This window comes from Coregonus clupeaformis, unplaced genomic scaffold, assembly GCF_020615455.1.
Source record: "Coregonus clupeaformis isolate EN_2021a unplaced genomic scaffold, ASM2061545v1 scaf0217, whole genome shotgun sequence".
NCBI lineage: Eukaryota > Metazoa > Chordata > Actinopteri > Salmoniformes > Salmonidae > Coregonus > Coregonus clupeaformis.
This window is the reverse complement of record NW_025533672.1, coordinates 102,230-119,648: the sequence shown is the minus strand read 5'-3', so window position 1 is coordinate 119,648 and position 17,419 is coordinate 102,230. Positions and strand designations below refer to the sequence as shown.

The following is a 17,419-nucleotide window of genomic DNA, read 5'->3' as shown; positions in this document are numbered from 1 at the left end:
AGGACATTCTTGAAGTTCTGAGGTGTCATGCTCAACCCCTTTTGAAAAGCGGTGCTTTACCCTCAAACCTCATGGTCCAAAGGTGTACAAGAGGCCCATAACACTTGATGAGCTCAGGGTAATACTCAACATAATGGTGCTTGGTTAGAAGTCTAAACCCAGGAAAGACCTCTTGCAGAGTCTGTCTATGATCACTGATTCAGCTGTAAATGTTGGTGACAACACAAGCTTGATGACATCTTTAAAATCCATTAACACTACCCACGCTCCATCTCCATCTTGCACATCACTACCAACCAGTAAAGGAAGCAGTCTGAGCAATGTTGCATTTTCATAAACATTTCCACCGATAGTCCCTTTGGTTGCAAATGTCTTTGGGATTGGATGTGCTCGGTTTACTTTGTCTGCGTACTGATATGGGATGGAAGCCATTTTCTGGTTTAAATACATTTACATTTTACATTTTAGTCATTTAGCAGACGCTCTTATCCAGAGCGACTTACAGTTAGTGAATATTTTTTTTTTTTTATACTTGCTCCCCATGGGAAACATACCACAACCCTGGCGTTGCAAATGCCATGCTCTATCAACTGAGCTACATCCCTGCCGGCCATTCCCTCCCCCCTGGACGACACTGGGCCAATTGTGCGCCGCCCATGAGTCTCCCGGTCGTGGCCGGCTGCGACAGAGCCTGGATTCGAACCAGGATCTCTAGTGGCACAGTTAGCACTGCGATGCAGTGCCTTAGACCACTGCGCCACTCAGAGTATACTCAAGAGTAAAATACTTCAGACGTGTATCATCTCGCTGATGCGAAGGGCCAACTCAACAGGCTCAATACCTTTGAGCAGATCATGCAGTATATCAGGAGGGAAACCAGTAACTGCATGAAAATATTGCAAGGTCTGGCTCAAAACACAGTCACGCTTCACACTATACTGACTCTGACCATTCCCATTCACAACATCTTCCACGTTAAGGTCATGGCTGGCTCTTGTTCTCCTACTAAATTCTGCCTCACCAACGTCATGGGTTTAAAATTGGTCTTGAGTGGCTGTACAGAATCAACACACAAAGTCAGCACTAAACGATTCTGAAAAGCCTGCTAAGTTGAGTTCAGGAAACATACTGCACTAGCATGACTAGAGGGTAGTTATTTTCAACAAAGGTTTTCCTGCGCTTAGAAGTTGACATCTCTGCACCTTTAGCAGTGACACTGGCAAAAACACTGCTGTCCATGACTGCCTCGACTACTTTGTCAAGGGCAGCATCACTGATGGTGTGTTCATTTGTTCAGTAATACATATTTTATTGCTTCCTTGACCAGAGGTTGAGAGAGAGAAAATATCTGCCCCAAGTGCTCAACTATTTCCTGTGTTGCGTAGTCAGAAACATGGAGAACACTTTGCATTTTTAAAAATAGAGGCAGACATTATTTATTTTTTAACTGAGCTCTCAACTCGTTTGTGTCAAACTGACAACTCAGGGGGGTCAAAAGTGTCTGCACTCTGAATGGGACACTTCCTCAGGGTCAACTGAGCTAGTGACTGGGAGAATATCACTTTCCACACATACAACATCTTCACAGAAGTCAGAACTAACAGCAACTGCAAGTTTCCTGCTCTTGTGGGCATTAAATGAGTATACATTAGTGCTATAATCATAATTCTTAAATGGGCATGTTACCGGCGTTACCGTCTCATGGCTTTTTAAATGTCCCCTTAAATGATGTAAGTGTGTTACCTCTGAGAAGGGTTGTTTGAATCTACATCTCTCGCTGTCACGTGATGGAATCGAGATACATACATTTTGAGTGCATTGATGGATTGAAATGCGCACAGGCAATCATGATAAAGACATGGCAGCGGGCTTATTCTTGGGTAAAAGCTGTGCTTCAAACGGTAGTGTTTAAGTAATTTAGCTCTGGTATCAAAGGAGGCAGCACACAACTGACATTTCTACCCATCAAATAAAAAATCTGAAAGTCAAATTAAAGTGGTGTTCATTCCTTAAGTCACTTAGATTTATCTAAATAGAATCCCCAAGTTAGGCTACTTCCTGTATCTTATGGCATCACGGGACAGATATTCCTGGATACTCAAAATGGTACAGCCTTCCATTGAGACACATACTTTTAAGTACGGACATTAAGGACTGCTGCTCACCATTCTGAGCATAAGGGAGGAAGAAACAATGTGGTCGATGCAACTAAATCAGAAAATAGAGCACTCGATGGACTTAATCAACAGGCCTTCGCTTGATGGCTAATGTTAGCTAGCCCACATGCTATGTATCAATGCTTTGCAATTATCTATTTAGCAAGCACGATGTAAGTTACTTAGTTTAGTAAACTAGCTAGTGGGTTTACGAAGTCAAATCGCACAGATTTAACGGAATACTTTTTACACAGCAAGGAATTAAAACTTCAAATGTGCTGATAATTTATAACTCCCCAGATCAGTGCGCTCAATAAACATATGACCACCACGCTGCAGCAGGAGATGATGGTTATGTTAACAACATGGCACCAACTAGATGCTGCTGCACCTTTGGCATAACGTTAAAACCATGCCGTCGCTGTACTGTACATGCTGTCAAAACATGCACTTGTCAAGCAGCGGTTTAAAATAACTTAGACTAACGTTAGCTAAACTGAATTGCACGATATCTCCATAGAACTCACTAATAACTCAAACTCAATCAACATACGAACGTGAACTGTCCAATGCTAATATTTGCTCAGCTGTTTGCTAATCTTCCTCTTCGGCTTGATGTTGCCAATACCGGAGCTAACAAAGGGAACTATTTAACGAAAATCCTTAACGGTATTTGAACTTCCCTCGCTTGAATCGAGCAGCCATCTTTGTCAATACATTTTGAGACGCACATGACGTCGGACGTCGTCGGTCTGTACAATTAAAATATATGATGTCGTAGTAAATGTATAGTGTTGTAGCTTGGTCTGACTGAGATCTTGTGCATGACCCATCTTGTGTTGGGCCTTTTGTATTTGATACAATGCACAGAGGACTTCTATCTTGTCGGCCTTGTCAGCAGGTGGCTAAGAACAACACCCACGCCATAGGTCTCTCAGTCCTTCCAACTCACGAGTTCTCCATGACACACACAAACACAAACACACACACACACACACACATTATTACTGATAACACACGCACACACAAAATCCCCTCTTTTCGGCTGAACATTTTCCCATGACACACACAAACACAAACACACACACACACACACATTATTACTGATAACACACGCACACACAAAATCCCCTCTCTTAGGCTGAACATCTGAAGACAGAGAACCTGACTCAGAGCCAATGCAACAGTGACACTAGCCTGGAGGGGACCTCGCCCAACTCATCAGGACCAATCAGAAGATCAGAACTTCTAGAATCAACCTACTTCATTTTATTGTATAAAATGTCAGCACACAATGTATTAGGGCTCGCTCTCAGATATCTCCCTCACGAGGTTGAGACGAACGGGTCCGTGCACGCGATTCTCAGATATCTTTACCTCTGAATAAACTGCCTTATATTATACAATTATCCACCTTGTCCGAAAGTCTCTACTTGGTCTCCGCTTCTCCAGTAAACTTGTATTATCAACAAACTTGGTAGCAGAGGATGGTTTTCTAACTCTGAATCGATCCAAAAAAGTTGATAGAGAAAGGAGACAAGTAGGAGACTGATCAGAGAAGGAAGGGTGACCAGATCCGCAGGAGCAGCCGGGAATCCAGCTCGCCTCAGGAAACTGATCTAAACCGACGTCCAATACAAAGGTAAGCAGAACCTGTTAAAACAAAATCTGCATATTGTATTGTAGGATAAACCAAATTATTGATCAGTAGTACTGGGGCAGGTGAGTATGGATTACTGTTAAATTTATAACATATCTATTATGACTCAAAAGGCACATATGTAAAGATATCTGAAATCTTAGGCTTTTTACTGTTGAAATGTGACTCTCTAGAGAGGAGGTCTAGTTACAGTGGTTCACAAGAGAAGGACCGACTTTTATTTTCTGTTGGATTGTGATTCTCTAGTGAGGAGTCTAGTTACAGAGGTTTTGGTTCACAAGAGAAGGACCCTTTTATTTTTACTGTTGATATCTGAAATCTTAGGCTTTTTACTGTTGAAATGTGACTCTAGAGTCTAGTTACAGTGGTTCGCGAGAGAAGGACCCATTTTATTTCCTGTTGAATTGCGTTTCTAGTGAGAAGCCTATTACAGTTTTTGGTTCACAAGCGATGGACCCTTTTATTTGATCCACAAGAGAAGGATCTGGTGACTTGATAAAAAAAGATTCAGATAGTCGGGTTGAGTTAATTCCGTGAGAATCCAAGTCCAGAGAAAGGTTCTCCCGACTAGACGCCAGTTGAATGGTTTAAACGACTGGGAGTCTCCTTGAGGAGAATCAAAAAAATAATAATTAAAAAATACAAGTTCAGATAGTCGGGCAATTGGTTGACGTGGCACTCAACTATATGCACTGTGAGGAACTTAAACTGAATTCGTGTGTTGATGCTGATATGTAATGAAAAATGTAATTGTTGAAATGATAACCTGAATGTTGTGTAAGATTGGCCGTTTCATGAGACTAACTAGTGGATAACTTTTAAGAGGACCACCGAGTCCTATTTTGCCTGTTATGTAGCCGCTGCGCCAAAAGCTGACTTGAACTTTTTCCCTCTTGAGGTGTTGGTATTTCAATAATTCCCTAGAAATTAGATTGATAATTATTTTGAAGCGCTCGAGTTTGTTAATATAGTTGTTCCAAAAGGGCGATTCTGATACCTTTGGGGAAAATATATAATAACCTCGAATACTTGAAAAACAATAATAACTTTTGCCAAATAATTCCTAAAATTAAATTGATAATTATTTTGGGAGCGCTTGAGTTTGTTAAATGTATTGTTCCAAAGGGGCGGTTCTGATACCTTTTGGGAAAATATATAATAATTCAATAATTGAAAAACAATAATACCTTTTGCAAAATAATTCCTAATAATAAAGTATTGAAAATTGTGTACGAGTGTGACATCAGAGATAAGTCTGAGTCAGCGCCAAGAATACATTGCTGGTTTCGCATAACCATGGCAACCACTACAGTCCCAAAACTCAAGTTTAATGAATATCTAGATCAAAAAATACAGGATAGACGCGAGTGGTGCCGAATGGTTTTTAATTCGATCTAAAAGTTGGTGCGAGAGGAAAAGGCAAATCATCGATCTAAAAACAGACGGAAGAGTGACCTGAAAATCCTGGAGAAATCAACTATTCGTCTTGGCTCAGGAAACCTGATCAGAGCGCCGCTCTTTCTAAAAAGGTATGCAGAGCCTGTTAAAACGAAATCTTGCATATTGTATTATAGACCAATACCAAATTATGATCAGTAGTACTGAGCGTGAGTATGAATACTTGTTAAATAATTTCCATCCTAAACGAATTAAGGCATACATGAGATATCTGGTACTGTGTTTTATACTAAGGAATTAAGGAATAAGGAATAAGGAATAAAGATAAACGTATCCAGAATGTGTCGAACTACGGATTGACGCATTGGTGGATAAGATTGACCCACAACTAGATTCCTAAAGGGACCCAGTTTGAACTGAGACCTTTTGCATAAATCCTATTAGGGGAGGTCCTACCCTATAGGTTGCAGGAGGTAGAAGTTTAACTGTGGCAGAGTCAGACATTAGGTGGGGGGAGAATCACCGAAAATTGACCAGAGGTATTAAATTCCCGGGGATGCCAGTTATCTCTGTGATTTCACACTTAAAACGTTCCATATAAATGGTTGTGTGAAAGGTACAATTAAGCTGAGATTAAGTCTTTCCTAGTGATTGGAGTTGTCTAAAGAAAATCCTTTGATAGGGATCCAGTTGCTTCTGTGACTTCACATAAGTAAGGTTGTGTGAAGGGTGGCAGGAACTGAGACTATGTTTTAGGACGCTCTGGTAACCCTAAATTTTTTAAGGTATTGTATTCTAATTGGCAGTTTTGTTTTGCTGTGTTTATATTTTTAACGTGTCTGTGTTTTTATGTATTATAACGTGCAGGTAATGGATGATGGGAAGTTATAGTGAGACTTATGAGACCGAACACCAATCTGTGGAATTGAGTGAATTTGACCTAGGGTTTCAGGAACCGGGGACTGGGGGAGACTGATATTGAAGTTGTGCATGATTCTAGAACAAGCGTGAGATAACTAAAGCGTGGTGTGCTGTGTGTAGAGATTACTGCATTGGTATATGTGACTGGAATTCTGATTCTTATGATAATAATTGCATTACAAATTATATAAAATTAGCCTCTTTATATGCGAGGTGTCAACATGAGATAAGTCTGTATTTGATACCAATAATACATCCAAGATAGAGAAAGCAAGATGGCAGGACCAAACATAACCATACCCAAATTCAATGAATACATAGAACAACGAATGACAGGGAGAGTAATGCCAGGTCCACCAAGGGAGGGAGGTCATATGCCCGCCCTTGATGTACAACAGATAGAAATGACTGATTATGTGAAGAAATTGACGGAATTTTCTGCAGCACTCTCTTCTCAGGCGCAGAAGGCCCAGGAGGGGGAGCTGTCGGGAAGTACGTGACACTGAAGGTGCAAACGTGGAGGCTGGGTGAGGGTTAAAGTCCACAAGAGAAAGTGGCTGGAACCCAGGTGGACTGGACCGTCCGAAGTGAAGGAGGTTACTTCACACTCAGTCCAGGTCAGAGGTAAATTAGGCGCGACACTGACACCATCTAACTCATTGCACACCAGCCCCCACTCCTTCTAGATCACTGACAGAAGTCAGGGCTGATTTGAGCAGCGAGAACCAATCCTGACAACACAATGAAGAAACCCTTATGGGAACAACAATCTCACTCAGGGTGAAGAAGAACTTTTTCCCCCTGGGAGAGATTGGGAGTGTCTGAATGTTTGTATGTATGTTTTCTGATAGGAATTGGACTCCTGCTGGGCACTCCTTATGAGGTGTTGTTCTTTTACATTACATTTGAGTCATTTAGCAGACGCTCTTATCCAGAGCGACTTACAGGAACAATTAGGGTTAAGTGCCTTGCTCAAGGGCACATCGGCAGATTTTTCACCTAGTCAGCTCGGGATTAGAACCAGCGACCTTTCGAGTTACTGGCACAATGCTCTTAACCACTAAGCTACCTGCCGCCCGCGTGTTGTGTGAAGCTATTTAGAATTACTTGTTAAATTGACTTATAATATAGAAGAGGTGGCTAAGGGATTTTTAACAGTACCAACCATGGGGGGCAAATCTCACAAGAGGTCCCAGAATTTACTGGGGACGAGAAATGCTTAATTAAATGGAATCCAGGGATAGAAATCTCCATTATATAACCAGGTGGAGGGAGGAGGTATGGTTTGAGGGACGCTCTGGACGGAGATAAACTCGAATCCATGCTTAAACAGATACATAAGGTGTGTAAAGGAGAAATAAGCAGTGAGAGAGAGAGAGAGAGTTGAGGGGGCCAGTACCCACTGACAGCCTTACCTAATCTATTGGCGGGAATGAAAGGGGCCCAAGCAACCTTAGATGTATACAGTAATAATAATAATATGCCATTTAGCAGACAGGCCATGAACACAGAGGACGTGGCCAGAGCGGTAGAAAGAATGACCCACCCCATGACAGGAATAGTAAGGTTTGGGCTGCCGTAGAGGGCAGTGGGTTTCAGGGATGCCCATAGGACACTTTTGCCATGGGCCGATTACGGAGAGTATGTTGGGAAAATAACTGAATTGTGTAATAGTCTCAGAGAGACATGCAATCCATCATGAGAGAAAGTCAGACAGGAGAGAGGAGAAGAGAGAGAGAAGTCCATCCCCCAGCTTTGAGCGTGAGAAAGAGGAAGATAAGGCGTGACTAGTCCTTGAGGGAGAAATAGTAGACTCTAGTGGGGGAAGACTAAGGAACCCTTTGATCCAAATTGTGAGGTGTTTGAATTGGCTACTATTGACCCAGCACTTCAACAGGAACAGAGAAACCTAATTTGGCATTGACAGTAATGGGTATGAAAATTAATTGGATGATGGGGTTTTGTGTTGAATTAGAGACAGTGAGACTATTAGTCAATACCTAGAGAGAAGAGAGTTACGGTAGCAAAGACAGACAAGAAGGAAATAGTAATAGTGGAGACAGGAGTGAGTGGAAGTGTTACAATTGTGACAAAACGGGACATTTTGCTAGAGAATGTGAGGAACCGTGGAGTTACTGCAAGGAAAGGCACCTGTTAAAAACTGTAGGCAGAAGGGGAAGAGAGAAATCAGGAGTCCTCATGACCTGGCTGTTTGGTTGTTGTTTTTTAATTGGGGGTTTTCAAATAGAAAACAACACACCTAGTATGATGTTAATAAAGTCTTGTTGTTTCAATTTTGGAGGGTTTTCAGCAGGTCAAGGGTTATAGGTCTTAAAGGTGCACACAGTGAATTTTATGGATTTTTTAGGTTTTGGCTGAGTTTGGGGTATATATGATTTCTTAGGAGAATGAATGTCATGAGGACTTAATGAACACTTGGGATAACTAACATTTATGAAATATTTAGAATAATGGTAATGTTTAGTATACTATGGGATTAAACAGTTCGTTAAATGATTTCAATGGCCTCTGAACTCTGTTTTAACATTCTGGTGTTATTTTAATCATCCACACTAGTAAATTCTAAAGGCATGAGAGGAGGACTTTAAGATAGTTTATTTTACTAAGTTGAGGGTAATTTATAGTACTGTGAAAATTGTGAAGAAGATTATAATTTGGTAATAATATATTTGATTTGAACCATAAAAATAACAGAAGAGAGAGTGGAGGAATGGTAATTGGATAATGAAATACCAATATTAACTAAAGTGATTGTTTAGGTAGGTGGTAATATTGACACATGGCCAAATCATGTGTCAAAGAGGGGGGATGGTTGACTGATTAAATATTGTGTTAAATATAAATATATACGAAGGAGAGGACAAAATACTTAAAAAAAAAACATGTATGATAGTTTATTAACCACACCTGTATGTCAGAGGTTTTGTGCCCCACAGGTGAACTAAAGGAGAAGGTGACCCACTCTATCTAACCAGGAGACTGAATCAGGCCTGGGGGGAAGGGGCCCTACCAGAAAGTACTGCCCTTTGCCAGCAGAATAGCTGAGAGATCCATCTGGGTGCATGTCACACACTGTAAAAAGGCAAAACCAGCTACACCTGACGAACAAACACAGAGTTAGGAGAAAGATCCGATAACCTACAAGGGTCCGGGGTTGGCTCCTTAACGAAGATTCCCTTACCCTGTCCTGATCATCCCCTGTGTGAGTTCGATAGAAGGTGAAGCAATGGGTTGGCCTCTGGCATCTGACATGTTCTCAGGGCAAGGGTGTGGGATTCACAGGTCTCCCGACGGTAGGTAGCTGTCTGATTGTGGGGGCCATGTTCCTAACACACACGTGACCCTCCTGTTTCAGCCAGAAGTGGTAGTTAACCTAACACAAGTTGAAAAGGCATAGGAGACAGCTAGACGTAGGGAAAGGGGAAATTTAGAGTAAACCTCTCTGAGGGAGGTAGTGAGACCGGGGCTGTGATAAAGATAGTGCAAAACTATAGACCTGGAGGAAGTAGTACAGGTGGAAACGGGGTATAGAAATCTTAACCTGTGGTTGGAATGGATTCAGTATACGGCAAAAAAAAAAAAAAAAAAAAAAACTATGTCTAAAGAGGACTGTTTTGCCTGTAGGACAGCCAAACCAGGGATAACAACTACTCCGTTCCCCTTGACAGGCTTTAACTCTCTGTCAGGTTTTTCCTCCATGCAAGCCACCTGGGAATGTGGTGAAAGAGTCTTATGGTAACTTGCACTATCTGTTTCCCCCGATAACAAAGTCATCCCGACCTGGGTTGCCTCAGTTTGAAGTCACAGGGATTCTTATTATTGTTTTTCTAGGACTAGTAAGGATAGGATACAGGGTAGGGCATCTTAGCTCCTGCTCCCACACAGAGAATGTCACACCTAAAAGAGACCATGACTAAATCCTCTCCTCTTGTTGCAGCAAGAGGATTATAGGAGCCAAAACCAGGCCCGTGCTGACATCTGATGGATGTGTGGTGATAACTGATTGTGAACTCACCTACATACGCAAACAATCAAACGTGTCAGAGATTGGTGAGTTGTCACATAGAAAGTAGGACCTCCTCCCGGGATCCTTTGATGAAAGGATAAATATTGATGGGATCCACAATCAGATCGCAGCTGAGTTTGAATCAAGTATTTTCTGGTGGTCAACAATTAATAAAAATGTAGATTGGATAAATTATATTTAATATAACCAGCAAAATATTTATAAACCACACTCGGATGCAATAAAGGGATTAGCTGAGCAGACAGCGGCAACTAGCTTAATGACATGGCAGAATAGAATAGCTTTAGATATGCTTTTGGCGTGATGGGACGGGGGTTTGTGTTCTGTTTGGATATATGTGTTGTACTTTCATCTCCAACAATATAGCACCGGACGGGCCTGTGACCAAAGCGCTTGAGTGACCATCACCACGCTGGCGAACGAACTGGTTGAGAACTCTGGTATTGATAGCTCCATAAACGGTTGGTTTGATAACATATTTGGTAAATGGAAAACTATTGTTGTGACTATTCTGGGTGAAGTTATGGCCTCTATGGGTATACTTGTTCTTTGTGGATGTTGCCTTATTTCCTGGCTGAGTGACTGGTTTGGTGAGTACTCTCTCATGGTGGTTACTGGATTTCTGACCCTAGTAATTGTGTTTTGCTGTTAATGTGTTGTGCTGCTTGCATCGTCCCCCTGTCTCAGGAGGTCAGTGGTAGGAGTGGTGCAGGCGTCAGGTATGATGCTGTTGTTACCGGCCCAGGATGATGCAGGTGACTCTGCACTGACTCTGAGACCAAGCTGGATGATCCATGTTTTGCCTAGTAAAATACATACACGCATTTATTTTCAGTTCTTGCTCATTTATTACCTTACGTTTTTTACTAACCACTGTGATTGTTTATTCTTCCTGATGTGAAGGTAAAGGATTCCTGGGTGGCTGGTAGCCAACTCAGTACATGTTAGGTGTAGGGGAGGAATAGAGGGTTAAAATTATTATTTTTAATTTTCTATTAACATTAAAATGTTGTGATTTAATTTCCATATCCTGTTATTCTTAAGGGTGATTATACTCTGTTTAGAGTGACACCATAAAATTGTTGGGTTTTATTTTTTGGATCTGTATGTGATGAATAGCTTGGAAGGAATGCATTAATGAGGAGCACTGTACTGATATGGATTGTTTCACATAACAGGCAGATAAGAACACTCTCTCTTTGTGGTCTGTGAAACTGTCCTTGAACATGGGTACATGGAGTACAGTTTTTGGGGGCTCGTCCTTTTGGGTGCTGACTGTTGTACTATTAATAAAACGTCGATAGAATTAACTGCATACATTAATGTTAAATTAGGCATGGACACAACAAGGTTTGGCGGGTCCCAGTTGGCTGCAACCTCTCTGGCTTTCCAAAATCGCATTTGCATGTCATAACTGCTCCTGCGAAAAGGAGCTGGGAGTATGTCTATTTTATGGTAACAGTTGTACTTTATTCCTCACAAACGATGGAAGTTTGACAATTCCCTATTTTAGCTTTGTGTCACGTCTCTTGTGAGACGTGAAGAGGGGGAATTAAAACTTTATCTTCTGATAAAGTTTTCCCTATTTTGCCAAATTGCAGCATTTAAGCTTTTTGTCACGTCTCTTGTGAGCGTGAAGAGGGGGAATCCAAACTTTATCTTCTGATAAAGTTTTCCCTATTTTGCCAATTACACTGTTAGCTTGTGTCACGTCTTAAGTTTTCCTTCTTTACTGTTACTTGGTCACGTCTCTGGGGAGACGTGAAGAGAGGGATTTGTCGTAGTAAATGTATAGTGTTGTAGCTTGGTCTGACTGAGATCTTGTGCATGACCCATCTTGTGTTGGGCCTTTTGTATTTGATACAATGCACAGAGGACTTCTATCTTGTCGTCCTTGTCAGCAGGTGGCTAAGAACAACACCCACGCCATAGGTCTCTCAGTCCTTCCAACTCACGAGTTCTCCCACGACACACACAAACACAAACACACACACACACACACACATTACTGAAACACACACGCACACACATCCCCTCTTTTGGCTGAACATTTCCCATGACACACACAAACACAAACACACACACACACACACACACACATTATTACACACACACACATTATTACTGATAACACACGCACACACAAAATCCCCGCTCTTAGGCTGAACATCTGAAGACAGAGAACCTGACTCAGAGCCAATGCAACAGTGACACTAGCCTGGAGGGGACCTCGCCCAACTCATCAGGACCAATCAGAAGATCAGAACTTCTAGAATCAACCTACTTCATTTTATTGTATAAAATGTCAGCACACAATGTATTAGGGCTCGCTCTCAGATATCTCCCTACGAGGTTGACGAACGGGTCCGTGCACGCGATTCTCAGATATCTTTACCTCTGAATAAACTGCCTTATATTATACAATTATCCACCTTGTCCGAAAGTCTCTACTTGGTCTCCGTTCTCCAGTAAACTTGTATTATCAACAATGAGTACAAAGTTACAATATACAGATAAAATAGTTGAGTTCAGGAAAGGGAAATGCTACATGCACGTTAGCGTAACCCAATACTTTACTGCATGACACTGTTAGGGTTTACAGTGTAGTTACATTTGAAAATTCAGTTTTATTTGTTATTTCATTTTTAACCTTTTTTTCCACCAGAGGGAGATGTCTATGTGTCCAACACATTTCATTTCACCCATAGACGTGGCCTAGCTTCTGATTCTGGCAAGCAGCCAAGGTTAAACAGCGACACCCAATCAGAATTCAGACTCTGCCTGTCCTGAGTAGAATAATGTTTGCCTAGCAACACTCATTGGCTTGAAATGACTAGATGCTGGGAAAATGAAACTTAACAGAATGTAAGGTGCAGCACATTGGGTCTGCTTCAGCTCACTCAGTGACAACATGGAACAACAATTAACAGATCTGTGCAACCACACTAAAAGTGAGTATTAAACGTAACTACCTTACTAATTAAATTTTGTACAACAATCTACTCTACAGTATTTGAATAACTGTAGCGCAATATAAAGTAGACAATTTATTGATACCAGGTCTGTTAACATTTATGCATAAATAATCATATGATTAAATCACTTATCATCAAAATGTCAAAACAATATGTAGCTGTTAACAATCACATTATGCTGTACAGTATGTTTGTATTTATACACGTTTTAATATTGTAGAACAGTGAAAGGAGAAACATGGTTAGACTTTAGTGCAGTATACTGTATCTTGTTCAAGGGGGCCGAACTTGGGTCAACAACCATCTTATAGCAGGTTGTTGCTGTGAGGGACACACCTGCAGGTTTCTGTCAGTACTGACTAAGGTCGCGCTCCACGGCTTAGACGTTGCATGCGTCAACCAATGGTTGACTGACAGATTGCTAAAACACATGATGTGGTTAGCTCATATGTAAAATACCTCTCCAGGCGTTGTAAGATCTGGCGTCAGCAACGTCTGAGCAGAGTAACGCACCTGTGTTCCGACACATTAGCGCTGGTTTCAGTTATACTGATACCACTTAATTATTGTTTGAACTTTTCCTGTCTGTCTACACAGTAGCTGTGATGTTAATGGGAACACAACCTCTAACTGGTCTATCTGGTCTTGACACGTGAGCAGGCCAGGCAGCGGTAGAATAATAACCATGTTTAGATCGTCATTTGATATGCATATGAGTACATTATGTCCACCTGATGTAAGGCTACGTTGTTAGGGAATGTACTGTGTTTATCGACAGTTATACCATATATCATTACTCTTTTTATAGTTTATAGTTTTATTGTTTTTATTGTTTGAAAGTCAAATAGCTGAGAAAAATATATAATTTAGTTCATCCTCATCTGTAAACGTTGGAACTTTGCCAAACACTCTGGGATGAGTCACTGAAGAAATGTGGACTTTGTATTTTGTAACGAGGTCATCATCTGTTTCCATGTTTTTGATTGGCTGCAGTAGTAGTAATGGCTCAAGGAAGAGGAAGGATTCTGAAGATGCTGTTCCTGTTGATACTCTGTCTGCAAGACTTCACTGGTCAATGCCAAGGTACACACACACACACACACACACACACACAAATCACACACACACACACACACACACTACACACTCACACACACACACTACACACTTGTTTGTTTGTATCCCATTAGCTTTTGCAGAGGCAGCAGATATTCTTCCTGGGGTCAACAAAAAACATGACAAATAACACAACACTGATGGACAAGGACAGTCACACTAATAAATACATAAATATATATAATAATGATGATAATAATAATAATAATAATACAAGAAAAGAAAAAAATATGAGTGTGTTTGTGTTTGTGTCCCTTCACAGTTCCCGCCATTCCATGAGAAGTTGTTTAATCTTTTTTTTTTTTTATGGACTTGGGGACTGTGAAGAGACCCTGGTGGCATGTACTGTGGGATATATATGGGTGTATGAGCTGAATGTTATTTGATTATTTGACTTGAAGAAAAGCAGTTAATGTCTTGTCAACCCTCAACCAGGAAAGACACAGACACACATACAGACACACACACACACATACATATATGCATGGAAATACACAGAGTTTTCAGTAGCCTTTTATCAAGACACCCACTATCAAATCAAGCATTTCTTGTCTGTTTCCACAGTTTCAGGCCAGCCCTCTGACCTGAGGATAGTTCTGCTGGGAAAGACTGGAGCAGGGAAGAGTGCAACAGGAAACACCATCCTGGGGAGAGTAGTGTTTAACGTGGAGGCTTCTCCAGTGTCTGTGACTGCACAGAGTGAAAAACAGAGTGGAGTGATGGATGGTAGGAAGATTGATGTCATCGACACCCCGGGACTCTATGACACTAACATGTCTCCAGAAGAGATGACAAGTGAAATAGTCAGGTGTGTAGAGGAGTCAGTCCCAGGACCTCATGCCTTCCTGCTGGTGATCAGACTGGGGAGGTTCACAGAGGAGGAGCAGAACACTGTGAAGTGGATCCAGGAGAACTTTGGAGAAGAAGCCTCAATGTACACCATCTTGCTGTTCACACATGGAGATCAACTGAAGGGCAAATCAGTGGAGGAGTTTTTGGCTGAGAGCAAAGAGCTACAGAAACTCATCAATATCTGTGGGGGCAGATATCACTCCCTAAACAATGACAAGAGAAGAGACAACACTCAGGTCCCAGAGCTGCTGAAGAAGATAGAGGAGATGGTGAAGAGGAATGGAGGACAACACTACACCAACGAGATGTACCAGGAGGCCCAGAGGAAGATCAACGAGGAAAAGGAGAGGAAGAGACAGGAAGAGGAGAAGATAAAGAGAGAGAGGAGACAGGAAGAGGAAGAAAGCAGAAGAAGAGAAGAGAAGATTGACTGAATGCAAGTGGTCAGCGCTTGCCAGTACGGCTGCATTGGGGTTGGGAGCCTTGTACGGCTCTCCGTTGTCGTTAGCAGCAGGGCTGCAGCAGGGTTGCAGCAGCCGCTTGGAAAGGTTTGAATGCATGGGAACCTATTTCGAATCAGGTTCCACCATCAAAAGAGAAGAAGGAATAAGATTTCCCACATCCACCATCTCAGATTGTTTTGAAATGAAGATTAATTATTTTGTTATATAATAAGATAAATATAATTTGATCTCTGAGAAATTTCGCTAATTTATTGCGCCCAAATTGTCCCTTTTAATTAATAGGATTCATATACTATTCAATAAATATAGTACCCAACATCTGATCTGGATCAAATTTTTTTCCCAACAATGATTAAGAAAAATAATGGTCAAAAGCCTCAGATCAGATGTTGGATATTATGCCTTGCTATGTGGAGGCGGTCATTTGCATCCCCCAATGGTCCAAATGTAGGCTCGTACCGTTTTGCCGATGTGGTCAGTAATGGTTTGAGGGCATTCAGAGATTTGAAAGATACATACTACATTACCAGGCAAACCTTTTTTATATTTACAATTTAGGTTAGCTATGTTGGCCTATGAAGTCCCTTGGGAAACCCAACTACCGAACTATCCAATGATGAAAGGACTGATCTCTATAATATGCATGCTATACATGCTAACTTCTGGAAAGTGGTAAACATTTTAAACAACTCCACCCCCCTTGTTGTCCCAGCAGGTTTTGACAGCCTCTGGTCCCATACTAGAGAACAATTTAATTTGTGGTACTTTTAATAACCATTTTGCTTCAGCTGGCCAATTATTTGAAAGGATAATCTCTGAAAATGCATATCATTCTACTGGAGAGAGTCCTCTAGTCGCCTCACCTTGTAGATAATGATCCACTAACAGACTCACATACTTTATTTTCATTCCAACCATTTGATGTCTATGATGTACTAAGTACTTTGCTAAAGATTGTAAAACAGTAAAACAAATCCATAGAGGCTGATTCACATAATCCCTTCTTACTTTCACTTATCACAGAACCATTGATATATTTTAACTTTACAATTGTTTATCCCGAAGGTCTGGAAAGCGACACATAAAGGAGGAGATCCTTCTGACTTAGATAACTACCGTCCAATTTACAAATGATCTTGCCTTTCCAAAGTTTAGAATCCCTGGCCAACTGTCAGCTAGGAACATTTTTTACTTCTCACTCTATTCTTAATGTGCACCGATCCGGTTTTAGACCTGGACATAACACAGTTTCAGCTGCTACGCTTGTTTTACATGTGTTCAATTGCTTAGATCAGATAAATTATTGTGCTGCCTTTCCAAGGCCTTGGACACTATTGACCATCACACTCATTCAAAGGTTGACTGAAATAGGCCTGAATCAGGCTTCTTGAAAGTGGTTTGAGAATTATCTGTCAGACAGGACTCAATGTGTTATTTCTGATGGTGTCAAGTCTAGTTTCTTGGTACTGGGACCTGTTCTCTTTACTATTAATATAAATAATATTGGTATATCTGTTAAAACTTGTATTAGTAATCTGTATGCAGACATCACTGTTATGTATGCCATTGCTCCAACTGTTGACCTTTGGATGCTACCATAGCGCCCTTCGCTTTATCACAGGTGACAGTTTTAATACTCACCACTGCATCCTGTATTAAAAGGTCGGCTGGTCCACATTAAAGTCCCGTAGATCACTTCATTACTCCCTTTTTGTTTACAAAGCTCTACTACACAAGCTTCCAACTTACCTAACTTCGTTGCTAACGTATGAAAGAATGAGCTATCAAAGCCGCTCGTGAGATTAGTTAGCTCTTGAGGTTCCTCTGGT

At 41.2% G+C, this 17,419-nt stretch overlaps 1 protein-coding gene across 1 annotated transcript; it reads left to right on the top strand.

The window, feature by feature from the left end:
* Nucleotides 1-13,063: 13,063 nt before the first annotated feature.
* On the top strand, nucleotides 13,064-15,560 carry LOC121554050 (GTPase IMAP family member 4-like). Its single transcript, XM_045214219.1, has 3 exons — nucleotides 13,064-13,134; nucleotides 14,152-14,241; nucleotides 14,839-15,560. Exons 1-3 carry the CDS (start codon nucleotides 13,095-13,097, stop codon nucleotides 15,558-15,560), a joined length of 852 nt encoding a protein of 283 aa, XP_045070154.1. The 5' UTR covers nucleotides 13,064-13,094.
* Nucleotides 15,561-17,419: the final 1,859 nt, after the last annotated feature.